We start from the raw sequence: 13,619 nt of genomic DNA, 5'->3' as shown, positions 1-13,619 counted from the left end.
TGTAAGATGGGAATAGAGCTTAGGACGTTATAATTTTGGTTTAAGCGTAACGGCCACAAGGCACGAAACCGTTTCTTGGACTCGAAACAGAAACCCCTATAGGACATAGGCCAGGGGGAGGGGGTGAGTTCGATGAAACAAAAGCACGACGCGCTAAAACCGTTATTTGAATCGTCGAGGTATGATCCTTACAGCTAAAAAAAATTACTAAAAGGGGTTCGCCTCACGTGAGAAATAATGGCCGAAATCTCTCTCGGTGCCAATTATCTTTTTTTTTTACGAATGGATTTTGTATTGTTTTATTTGATCCTAGGTGCTAGTGTAAAAAATAAGCTTTATTGTTTATATTTTTTTGGTTTCATTTAGAAATTGTATTCTACTTTAGCAAAGGGTAAATGAGCTAATTGTATTAATAAATGTAATGTTAAAAAGTAAATCGTTACATATTGCATAGTTTTTGGAGGAATTCGAGTTTAAAGAATTTAGTATTTTATTTTTTGAATCAAGAAGTTTTAAAACTTTCTCATTCAGGGGGTATGTAAAATACGAAAAATTTCATTATTAAAAATATTAAGCTTTGTCCAAAATATTTAAAATGATATAATTTTCAAAACGAAATTGATAAAAATTTAATAATTAAAATTGTAGGCATATTTATATTTAAAAAGAAATAGTGATGAATTTTAAAGTAAAATGTTGATAGTTTCTAAATTAGACCATTTTTCAGTTTCAGGAAATTGAATGGAAACAATTTCAAAAACTTAAAAGTTCCATTTTCAACTAAAGTAACCTAATATTACAAAGAGTTTCCAATTTATAACATTCAAATAAGAAGTATTTAAATTTTATGGGCATAAGGATAGAGTATGACTAAAAATTGAGGCTAGATTGTAAAATGTTAAAGTGGTTCTAATCTTAGTGAAGATCTTTTGTCCATGAACATGCTTCTAAACTCTGCTTTAATTCTAGACTAGTATCCTGTAATTACAGTTATACAACCTGTATTAAAGGGGTCATGACCGCGAATATCGAAACAGGATTAAAGGACTTGGAGGTTTATTGCTGTCTAGAGTTACAGATATTATTACAAATAATAATAATCTTCTTTTCTTCAGAGGTTCAATCTGTTTCTTCATTTCAACTTGGATTCTAAATATTTTCTTGTATATAAGGAACTTCAGTTTAACAATCCTCTTGGGAAGTAACTCAAAGGAAAAAAATTGGGGGTTGAGAAATGCAACGTGAGAAAAGGAGTGCGGTCTTGAATTTACTTTAAACAGGGTTGAGACAATGGCAACACCTACCGATTTGCATTCCTCGGGAAAAAGGTTTTGAAACAAAAGAAACTTTCGCCCGAAGGTCTCACTTTTTTTCCACATTTCCTGCTCGACTAGTGACATGGAAACTGGTTCTGGTTTTCAAGCAGCTGTCAACGATCACAAATAAAAAACTAAAATTTGATTAATTTTTAGCTTATTTCAATCCTACACGCAAATCTAAAAACGTATTTGTTATTTGTTTTTAATTTTATTTAAAAAATTGAATTCAAATATTTTGGATGAAACATGAAATCTGTTTTTAATGTTTGCTCCATCTTTAACATCACGTGACAATTTATGGGAATTCCCCAAAAGGTGACAACTTATATTAAAATAATTCAATAGATATCTCACATATTTCGTTTATAATGAACAAGTGTACGAAAAAAGCAACTTTTTAATCTCGGTTTCAAATGCTGTTGCATTCACAGCATTCTCGGCTCATAAAATGCCGACACAAAGTTTTTAGACACACTACGGGTGAATGAAAAAGAGCGAGGGAGATCGTCTCATTTACAAAAAATTCATTTGAATCTGTGCATCGAAAGGGTTCTGAGCGAGGCGCCGAAATAATTGGATTTTAATTTACGCTCTCGGGAAAAAACAAAAAACACCCCTTTACGGCAAGTTGGTTTTGGAATTAGGCATGAGAACTTCGCGAATAGGGCGACGAGTATTTGGATAGCAGGACTTTTTTCTCCTATTCTCACGTCCGTTGACGATGAGCTTTTGAATATCTGAACAGCTCGAGTGTCTATTCGGAATTGTTTTTCGATCTACTTTAAAATTATTTTTCTCGTACTCGACACGTCAAGTTGAATATTCATCCCTTCAGTTGATGAATTGGGAGGGCTGGGGAATAGGGGTGTCAACCATTTTCTATTGATTTTAGAACAGATTTCGATTGGCACGCTTCTAAGGGCGCGTCTCTTTCTTAAAAAATTACTCGCTTGGAACGAGGGTGCGAAATGGTCTTTCGCTTCGTGCCTCTGATTTTCTGGATGTGTTCATCAGAATTAAAAATGGCAGTCTTTTTTTTATGGTGATTTTAATATACATATATTATTCTTAGATTATTAAAGAAATATATTTTATGCCTTATGGAAACTTTTCACTAAAAGAGTAATGTTTTTGTTTATTCCGAAATATTTCGTTGAATAATAAATTGGAAGAGGAGTTTTGTTTATTTAAAATGATATAGAATTGATTTCTCTTTTAATAATAAAAAAAACGTTTTAGTGCAAATTCAATAAAAATACTTTGGCTTGTATCAGCATCTCAAAACTTGAAATAAGCGAAAGAATACGAAAACTCCTGGCAGGAAGAACGGAAGCGAATGTTTTAATTAAATCTCCAGGAAACGTGAAAACTTTGCCATCACCGTGCGGCGTTTTTGCGATTTTCGAAAAGTTTTCCTTCCGTCTGCTCTGTGGCTTTTAAGAATAGGGCGTTGAAGAGAGAAAGAACAGTCGGAGAAGAAGAAAAACGGACTTTACGTCACCGTGTTGTGCTGCCAGCCTCTCCCAATCCTTATTTCTCTCTCAACGGGACAAGCGAAAAATAAAAGGAGCTACAGGAAAAAAATGTGGCTACTTAACGAAACAAATTGTTTCTTGCCATGAATTTAAAAGTTTTCTACTTTGCCTTCTACATCTTCCCTCTTTACCCTCTACCATTCTCCCCAACCCTCGTCACTTCAACCGCAATGTAACACAATTGAGCGCTCGTTAGTGACGCTTTCTTTCCGAAACTCTTCTTCTCGCTCTTTCAGATTCAAGAGGCCTTTTGATTGGTCGAATAGAATTCGTATTTTCCCCATTCGAGGTTTCTAAATATTTTAATCGAGGTTCGTTCATGATGCATTCATAATAAAACATCTATTCTATATAGTTTTACTGTTAAAAATTGATCAGTTTTGAAAGTGATAAATGATATTTTAATTGCTTCGATTATAAATCGGCCAATGGTGAAAGAAATACAGGAGTTGATAAATATTACGAGTGAAATGTGAAGCTACCTGTCACAATATTAGAAATAAGAAGAAAAGTTTCAAGAATAGAGATTATTAATCATGTTCATCCTTGGATCTTTAAATTCGTAATTGAAAGATTAGAAAATGAACAATTTTGAATCGAAATGTTCCAAAATTGGAAATATTTTATAAGGTTCAAATTTATGTGAATTTTGAAAATTTAACCATTTCGACTTTTCCGTATTGCAATTTTAATAATATGCAAATAAAAATGTTTCGATTTTAAGTATGAAAAGCTGTACAATTTGAAATTCAAAACTTCGATGGTGAAAATTGACTATAGGAATAATTCCATTATAAGTTGGTAAATATAATATTGTTTAAATTTAATTTGATTAATTACGATTAAAAATTGAAAGAAAGGAGAGCACGATGAGCATCAATCATTTAAAAAATGAAAATTAAGTATCGACATTTTTTGAAATAGGTAAAAGCCAAATTTAAGAAAAATTTTATTTAGGCATTTTAAATTACTGTTTAGAAAGTGTTAGTCCACAGTAAAAATTACGTAAAATTATCATGAAAGAATTCTATAAATCGAAAACGGTGTGTTTTATGGAGGCCTTGGTAAAGCAGAAAATGGTTTTTTGTCGTTAAGGTTGTTAAAATGTTTTTGCACTCGACTTTTCATTATTGTATATCACTTCTTCGATAGATGTCGAGAATTTTTAAAATAACTAAAGTTAAATTCTATGTTTACAAGAAAACATATGTACATTTGAAAATAGGAACCTTAAGCATGCCGAGTTATTATATTAAAAAAGTATTTCGCATAACTTCGGTTGAATTTTCAGTTGAATGTGATACTATAAAAACTAAACTAAAGACAACTTTAAAATGGTTAAACAAATTTTCTGATATTTTATTTATTTAAGTCAAAAACTTGCAATCATATCTCATATGTTTTGCAATGCATTATTTTACATTTCGTGATATTTACCATTTATTTCATTTTTTTAATTTATTATAATTTGTCTTTCTGGGAACTGATAAAATTCTCTTCAGTTTGTACCTCTTCATTAAAAAATTGCCCCCCTATTTTTGCAAAAAAATATTTGCGTCGATTAGCAACGTTTTTTAACATTCTTTGTTACTCTCTAAATAAAAGTATATACCATATTGCCTTAAAAAATGTTTAATCCAAAAATTAGGATTGCAATTTTTTCCTATAACTTGAAAGATATTAAAGTTAACTCTTTGTATAAATTATCCTAAAATGCATTTAATCGCTGAACTAATTCTTGAAATATTCCATGCTCGACGTATAAATAACTCTTTGATCTTAGCGATCAGTGAATGTTTAATAATGAGAGTATACAAGTCGATCGAATTCGAAATGTCGAGGAAAAATCGACATCGGCGTGTTCGCTTGTTTTCTTAGCCTGTAAACGACACAAGTATCACGAAACAGGACGTGTAAAGCACGTTGCATACATGCCGGGATGCAAAAAGGATTTGGATTGTGCGTGTCTTGCAATTATGAGAACCTAACGAAACGAGGAGAAAAAAAACGTAGCGTGCGACATGAAAACATCGAGCAAACCAAAATTGATTAATTGTCAGGAAAATGGGATGTAAAATTTAAATGCCGATCCGAATAATCTGATCGATAATAATTTTACATAATCTTCATAAATAATCCCTAACTATTTCCAATCTAATTTGATTGACCATTACAATTTTTTACCAAACATTCAATTTAGTTGAATTTTTCCTTTAGTCCAAAGACACAGTCATTGTGAATATATTATGGAGTAGATTATAAATCAGGAAATTTGCATGCTTTTTTCACAAAAACGTCCAAACAATTTTCCATTGTAGATTTGTAATCTGTGAAAAAAATCAATCCGAATCGGCTGTCGTTGGATAAGGGGAGAAATTAGTATAAAAAATAAAATGGTAAATAATGCATGAGGGTGGAAGGTGTGCGGGGGATAAAAAACATGGAATAAAAAACGAAACGATTGCTGGCGAATTGCCCACGTGCGGGAGAAAAATAATAATAAAATGAGAACAACAACAACAATAACAACAATAGCAGCAACGGCAAAGGATGCAAACGTGAAAGAAAGCGATGGTTTAAGGTCGCATATTTAAAAAACGGGTTGAGTGTTCAACTCACTCGTTGCAGGGTGGACCAGCATTCCTGGAGGGCGCGTTCGCTGATGTTGCTCATTTCTCCTCCACCTCCACCAGCACCTATGAGCCCAGCTCGAGACTATCGGACAAGACAGGAGACTCGCATTAGTCGGGATCTCTGTCTTTGATCTTATAACCATCGGTCATGTTCGTAAAGCTCCAGTGAAGCGTTCGAACACGCAAATATTTCAGAATAAACATTCATTTCAAGTTCAAAATTTCACAAGATATTGAGTTTCAGAGATTGAGAATCAAATTGAAGAAAAAAGAGTTAAAGCATTACTCCGTTCGATAGGTTCAGTGGCACCGATTCTGTTTCATTATTAATTTTAAGTTGATAATTAATGAACGTCATGAGACGTGACACCTCACACTAAAACTTTGATTAGGACTCTTTTCCTGCTTAAATTTAAGAGAAGGTGTCGCGTTTCGTTATGATAAATAATTAATTATGAATGAAATTCTAAATCTATGTAAATATTAATACATATCTGTTGAAGTTATGTCTCATCGTATTTATAGACATGATAATTGATTAAATTGTCGTTTACTTTACTTGCTCCTTCATCGACGCCACTGAATGTAGTTGCTAAAAACATTCTTAGCATTTTTTATTTGATGTATTTCTAATAGGGACAAAAATGCGCAGGTCAAAAAACGAAATTAGAATAAAATCGAAAAAGTTTCTTAATCACGATGGATATTTATTTCAGTCGCTCAAAATCCCACAACACTTTTCAAAACTGTTTAATGCATGAAAAAGTTTTCATTTTACTTTACAAACAGTGATATTTTATTTGTAATTTTATGTATCAAATACAAAACTATAATTTTTAAGTTTAATACAAAATTATACATCTAAAAGCTTTTCCTACTTGTACATTCATTGTAATTCTACAATTTAATGAATAATGTTTTTCAGAAAAAAGTTTTAATTCGATAATTCTCTCACTATATGAACATTAAAATGCAGTTAAACTACTAAACTTTGTAAATTTATAGATTTATAGATATAATTTATAGATTAAGCTAACTTCTGGTATATTAATACAAATTTAGTAACCAATTCAATTTTCGAGCTGAGTCACAGAATTAATGAATTAGAAACTTTATATTCTAGAATTGATCAGAATTTTATTTGAAATAATAAAATATTAAGTTTATTTAAAATTTTTTAAAATTATTAACATTCCGAAAAATTCCAGTTTTTGACCTTCTAAAATAATCAGGATGGAAAGTTTTTTTAAAGGCTCGATAATTTTTTAGTTTTTTTTCGCTAGAAAATAATTAAGTAAAAATAAGAAGAAAATATTCACAAAAATCAAATAAAATAAAACATAAATTGCGATATAAATTTAATTTATTTTGAGAATTTACTTTGGGATTAATAATAAAATTATTTCATAATAGTTGCATGGGTTCTGATTCAGAGAATAATACCGAGCGAAATTATTAAACTGACGTATCGCCAACATATTTTTAAAGTTTCATAACTGAACTTTGATTTACTAGAAAATTTGCAGCGGATGATGTACAATTTTTTATTGAAATTAAAAAAATTTACACCGTGGTTTTGTAATTGGTAAAAATTACTGAAATATCGAAATTTTGTATGTAGATAGGAAATATATTAGACCCAAAGAGAATGACTAGAAAAGAACTATTTATCCAAAAGTTGAATATCAGGTTGATCTAAAACATGTACATAAATGAATGAGTTTAGAACAGCTTAATTATTTCTGAATTAATAAATTGTTTAGGGTTGTGGCAAGTCGTCCAGCTTTCTTGTACGAATAACAATAATCTTGCAAATTTGATTGACAGAGGAGTTCGTCTGTCCCGCCTGCACTATTGGTCGGAAAATTGGGAGACTAGACACTTTGATTATGTAAATCTGACTAAAACACTACAAAAAAAAAAATTGGGTGTATTTAGTTTCCATTATAATTTTTTTCTTGTTTTACTTTTTTATTGTAAATTTCCATTCTCTTCAAATTTCCAATCACCAATTAGTGATCTTTAATTATAATTTTGCTTCTTTTTTCATTGAATATTTTTGTTATGTTAATTGAGAAAAGAAATATGTTACCTTTAGAGAATTTCAATTAAATTCTATAGTATAGAGACCACATCAGCTTTTTTTAAACTAAGTTTTAATCAAATTTAATCAAGCTATTATTAAATCTAACTTTTTATTGAATTAAATAAAGCTTTGGTGGAATAAGCTCCCATGGTTCCTAAAAGTGTTGACTTTACGACTCGTCAGCTTCTGTAGCTCAAAAAAATTCTCTATTTATACGCCAGCTTCAGTATAAGTTGCTGAAGTTCTTTAAACTTGGACTGTTAAAAAATGGATCGACTAAAATTTGCTTTGTATTTAAATTCATACATATTTAGTCTACCCCGCGGAGTAAGTGAATCAGTTGATCTAATTAGCTTGATGTCTGTACTATTTTAAGTCAAGTCAATGAAACTACTCAAATCTTTTGTCTAAGTCAACTGCACCCATATTTGTCAAAAATGTTCAAAAATGAGTGATTTCTCTCCCTGCTGCCCAAATTCGGTCCTGATTGTGCGAAATTGTGGGAGGGGATCTGTGAACGGAGAAGAACTCTGGAAAGTTAGCTTGGGGTTACAAAAACGGGAATTGTTGGTAAAGTCCCGGTGCTCCCATGACTTGGTTGGACATGCGTGACCATCATGCGAAGAAATGGTGTCGGTTCGATATTTTCTCCTGAACATCTTCCCGACTGTGCCGTATGATGCATGCGTATAGTATTATCTGTGTTGTGCAGGTCAAGAACCCCGGGAGACGTATCTGCATCCCTGGTGATTTGTGTGCGTGCGCGCGTTTGTATAGGTGACACTCATGTCCGCGTGTGTGTGTGATGCAGTAAGTCAACGTACTGGAGTGGGCATGAACCGTGGTCAGCGTAGCTTGGTGCATTCGCGGGTTGGAACAATTGACAAAATTGTACGTGGAATGCGACTCGATGATCGAACTTGTCTCACACAATCTCGCACAATCATCCCTCGAACTCCTAATATGCGTTCACTTCATGAAGGCCCCTCCAAAACTGCTCTATATATTTTTTAATTACTCGTAAAATAAAAAGGGCAAAATACAGCAGACAAGTTCACATTTTTGTATTTCAGAGAATTCGTTTGAAAAAAATCCTTCATGCAAAGATGAAAACGTGATTTCTTTGAGTAAATCTGCCGCGGCTTGACTTTCGGTTATGTGACCTTTGAAATAACCAATTTTAAAAAATTGGAAAGAGGAAACTGAATACTTTTATATTTTGACCACACATAGGTGAAAAATGAATTTCGGTATAATAATAAAAATTAACGTTGAATGCAATATAACTTGTATTTTACATAGAACATACTTTCATTTCGTCTTAATTAAATTGTTTGGAAAATGTCTACAAATATAATAGGGTAATAATTTAAGTGAACGGATAGAAGTATCGGACACTTTTTAGATACATTTTTCATAAAATATTCGGCCTGCATTGGAAATTTGAATATACTTTATTTCATGAAGTAAATGATCTCTGAACTTGACTCAGTGAGGTCAGTAAGAAACTTTTGACATTACGGTTAAATATTACTGAATTGCAATATAAAAACTTCCAAAAATATATGTAAAAAGTAATTTACCAATTTATCAATCAAATATCATAATCTAATATTTTTATCTGAGTTACTTAGGGATATTTAAATTGCGATTTGTGCATTTTTATTGAGCATAATTTACAATTCAAGTAAATAAATCTGTCACTGACTTTGCGGGTTTTCACGAATTTTTTAAGTCTTTGACTTATTCAGATTGACAATAAGTTTTTTTCTAAATAAAAACAGAACACATGTTTTGAGAAATATATTGTAATACGATTCGTTTAATATATGATTTATAGTCTGATTACCAATGGTTTGTACAAATATTACTATTTTATTATATATTAATATTTTTATTTGGGACTATTTTTTTATAATGGAAAAACCTTTGAATATTATTCTATACAGCCAGAAATATGTTGCCACGTACAGGAAAAAATGGTAATTTTCATACTGTTCCGATTTCAAGGAAAATAACATTTCTATTTGAATTCTCTAATGAATCTGCAAATTTCATTTTCATTGTTCTTATTAAAGTTCAGAATATATTCTATACTATCCTACTGATTCTATTTAGCTGAATAGAAAAAAGCAGCAAATATCACTTCTATAACAAAAATCTCTCAATAACAAAATAAATTGACTTTTCGTTTAGGTTCTCTCGTATAAGTATATAAATTAAATTTATTCTTAGAAGTCATTCTTTTTCAAGCAATTAAAATTGTTACAAATAGCTGTTGGCTATTAATAAAATTATAAATTTAGTTTTTCTATGCGGGAACTTCCATGATAGTAGGCAACCCTACACCCATACCGCGATCGTTTTCTTACCAGAACTTGTTCGCTCTCTTTAAAAATAAATTATGAACAAAAAACTGTTTTATAACTTCCTCGTGAATAATGTCTATAAAAGTATATAGGCATAATAACAGAAGAAAATAAAGAGTCACAAGATAAGAAAATAAATAAACCTGCAAGATAAAACAGATCAAATTCTTCTGTTTCCTTTTCGCAATAATTAGTTTTTAGTTATACAAAAACATTGATTAAAAAATATCACATAAATAAGTAGTCTGCATACAGAAATTGTTATCTAACTTTTTCTAAAAAAGTGTTTGCATGTAAAAACTAGATGGTTATGAATATAATATTTTTAGATGGACTTTGTTGCTAACAGTAAATGGAATAACCTATAAAAGAAAAACGAAATAAAATGCGCACTAATGATGGGATTTATTCTCTGAAAGAAATTACCTTTGATCTCATTTTCTAACAGATTACCACAAAGATATTACCTATCTCTCATGAACGAGCGCTCCACGTTCATTATAGTTATATATTCCATTAAACCTATCTCACATGCTCCATGAAATTTTAAGATACCGGTAAATGATCCGGACTGACAATTGTAATATCGCAATTACTCATACAGCACTCACCTGCAGTTCATTCATGAGCTTCTCCGAAAGGGTGACATCATGGGAATCTTGGCTTCCAGCACCAGGACTCAGTAAAGAATTCTGTGAGTTCTGTTGTTGATTACCCGAAATGTTCATCCCACTCAGAGCGCCGTTCTGACCAATCGAATTGGCCATATTCAGCGCCTGCTGCTGCATGTTTTGACTGAGATTCTGCACCTGCTGTTGGAGATTCTGCTGCAGATTCTGGGACAGATTTTGTGACATATTTTGCGAAAGATTCTGCGCCTGCTGCTGGAGCGATTGATGATTTAAACTCTGACTAAGGTTTTGACTGAGATTCTGTGCCTGTTGTTGCGACAAATTTTGCGCTTGATTCTGCATATTTTGCTGCAGACTCTGACTCTGGCTCAAATTCTGAGGTTGGTTCAACAGATGATGCTGCTGCTGGGGCGAGAGACTCGGTGTGAGACTTTGAGCAAGATTCTGCTGCAGCGTTTGACCTAGACTCTGCTGCATGTTCTGCGTAAGGGCCTGAGTCAGTGCTTGGCCCAAATTTTGATTAATTGCCTGAGCAGCTTGCACAGCCTGGACGGTTAGTGATGGACTCGAGGCCTGAGACATAGTCTGCTGTGCCTGAGCCTGAGCCTGTGCCTGCGCAAGATTGTGCAAACTTTGGGCCATGCTCGAACTGATCGAGTTTTGATGATCAGCATGAGGTGAAGGTGTTGTTGGTGCTGGGGAAGACTGATGTTGAGCTCCCTGCGAGTTTTGTTGACTTATCATCAGCGAATGCTGTTGCTGCTGCATCTGTGAACTGGAATTCTGAGTTAAACTCGTGCTGTTCGTTTGCTGACCCTGAGAAGCAGTCGCCTGAGTCTGTTGTGACTGCTGCTGCGCCTGATGTTGCTGCTGAGGCGTTGGAGTTTGATGTCCCAGTGGACTGTGCAGGGGAGTCTGCTGCTGACTATGCTGATTCTGTTGTGTTGAGTTCTGGATAGGACTGTGCTGAAGCCCGGGTGAATGTTGAGGTGGACCTCTTTGAGGCTGTTGCCAATAATCTGACATTTTGAATACATGCTGTCGCAAGGCGTGTAAGTTTGCCGCAGCGGCGGACACCGCTGAGGCCTGCACCTCCATTGGTTCCGGTTTCTGATCGAGATTCGGTTCTGGAGAGCTGCAAGGGTCTTCGTCTTCTTCCTCGTCTTCCCTATCAGTGATATCTTCGTCCTCTTCGAACTTGTTAGGCTTCGTCGGATCTAGCTCTGATCCTGCTCTGCCGTTACCTCCGCCACCGCCACCACCAGCACCACCGCCTCCTCCCCCTCCTCCTCCTCCGACACCTATCCCACCCCCCGAATCGCCAGAGTGATGATGATTGACCGGGTGATGTTGGAGATGATGTTGATGATGCTGATGATGTAGGTGAAGAGGCCTCGCCTCCGGATTTTGGTTCTGGTGCTGCGGCTGCTGATTTGGTTGCTGCTGCTGATGATGATGGTGGTGTGGTTGCTCCAGGCCAAAGTCCGGTTGGGCTGGCGTCTGGGCGCGCAGGTCTAGGGCCGCCGTCGCGTCCGAAATCTTGAGGCCTTCGCGCGAAGCCCGGGCTACCCCCTTCCGGCGCAGCTTGCCCGATTTTTCGCACGCCTTTCGGTAAGCAGCTCGACGACGGGCGCACTTCTGCGCTTGCCGCCGTCACTCGTCTCGAGCTGATAACTCAGATTTCGATCTCTCGTCGATCTACGACGACTTATGAGACAACGTCAGTTCCTCGCCACGTGCTGCTTCTTTCTGCAACTAGCCGAGACCTTCTGGCTCATCAAAATTTTTCTTCTTGACTCTCGATGTCACTGAAGTCGAAACTCTATTCCACTTCGTCTTCTTTTTGTCTTTCTATCTTCCTTTTATTCTGACTGGTGTGATATTTGTAGATTATTATATACAAATCGTCTTTGTGTAAATGTATGAAGTATTGTCTGTAGTGTCTTAATTTCAATGCGCGCGATCGAAAGTTATCTCGTCAAGAGAATATCCTATTTCTTCTTCTATCTACATAAACTCTATCGTACACTTAAGTTCAGGTTAAAATTCAGGATTGCCCAGCCCGGACGGTGTGAACGAGACGAAGGTTCACGGACACGACTCGGTTGGAGGTTGAAGATGCTTTTGAGCTGATATATCTCACTGCGGATGTCACTGCTCGTCCCGTGTTGCCCTGAGTATAGCCCCGTTTAGTGTGTGTAATGTATGTGTGTGATGAGCGGACTATGTTAGACCGCGGAGTAAGATCTTGGTATTCTTCAGCGGGACGAGAGCACTCTTTCCGGATTTTCCTCTCTTCTTCTTCCTTCCTTCTTTGTCCTTTCGTCCGTCGACGACTCCTTCTCGAAAAAATGCGACTCTAGTTTAATCTTGAAAAGATTGATCGATTATCGATTACTGCATCGTACCAATCGTCGATGGCAATAGTAGTTGCTGCTTATTATCGTTTAGAGTAGGTTTAATTAATATTGCACTTAGGTACACTCGTTTTTTGAACACACTGAAATATATATGTTTGCGGCGCGGGTTCTCTAACCGTATTCACTCAGATTCTTCCTCCTTCTTCTTGATCTTCCGCTTTCTTCTCGTGATCTTACTCATACACTTCCTTTTCTTTTCCTTGTTCTTACTCTGAGTATTATTATCCAGATTTCATTTCACTTTAACCCGCTTCTAACTGTTCTTCTTCCTAAATTCTTCCGCTTTCCTACTCTCCTATTTTTCCTCTCTTGTCTTATTCTGCTTCTTCCACTTCGTCCAGTCTTCCTCTCCTGTGCGGGAATTTCTCGCTGTAATGCGTCTCCCGCTCGAAGCTGAAATCACAAAATAGAAACTCGTTGAAGATTATCTCAGTCTTGAGCCATGTTTCGTGTCAAGGTACACGAATTGTCTCGCCTCGCGATTTAATCCCTTTCTCTTGACACGAAGCACTACAACGATTTTTTGCAGACTAAACTTAATAATACATAAAAAAGCATAGCTATCAGAAAAAAGCTGGATATTTATCCGTGGGCCCGAAACACTTCTCGAATTTCCTTCAAGCAG

The 13,619-nt window shown here is 34.9% G+C and overlaps 1 protein-coding gene across 7 annotated transcripts in view; it reads right to left on the bottom strand.

Annotated features, from left to right (window-relative positions):
* The window catches only part of LOC117181502 (zinc finger protein 853-like), a 99,388-nt gene extending 87,574 nt beyond the window's left edge, over positions 1 to 11,814 (bottom strand). For 6 of the 7 annotated variants that reach the window (XM_033374243.1, XM_033374248.1, XM_033374245.1 and 3 more), the window contains exons 1-2: positions 10,554 to 11,814; positions 5,474 to 5,569 (exon numbers count right to left, since the gene is read on the bottom strand). In XM_033374243.1, coding sequence (XP_033230134.1) covers positions 5,474 to 5,569; positions 10,554 to 11,672 — 1,215 coding nt within the window. In that variant the 5' untranslated portion in view covers positions 11,673 to 11,814. The remainder of the gene's footprint in view (positions 1 to 5,473; positions 5,570 to 10,553) is intronic. The other variant, XM_033374249.1, reaches the window with a different exon arrangement.
* Between the last annotated feature and the right edge of the window lie 1,805 nt (positions 11,815 to 13,619).

This window comes from Belonocnema kinseyi, chromosome 10 (assembly GCF_010883055.1).
Source record: "Belonocnema kinseyi isolate 2016_QV_RU_SX_M_011 chromosome 10, B_treatae_v1, whole genome shotgun sequence".
NCBI classification, from domain to species: Eukaryota; Metazoa; Arthropoda; class Insecta; order Hymenoptera; family Cynipidae; genus Belonocnema; species Belonocnema kinseyi.
The sequence above is the reverse complement of the archived record's forward strand: the minus strand, read 5'-3'. Positions and strand labels throughout refer to the sequence as shown.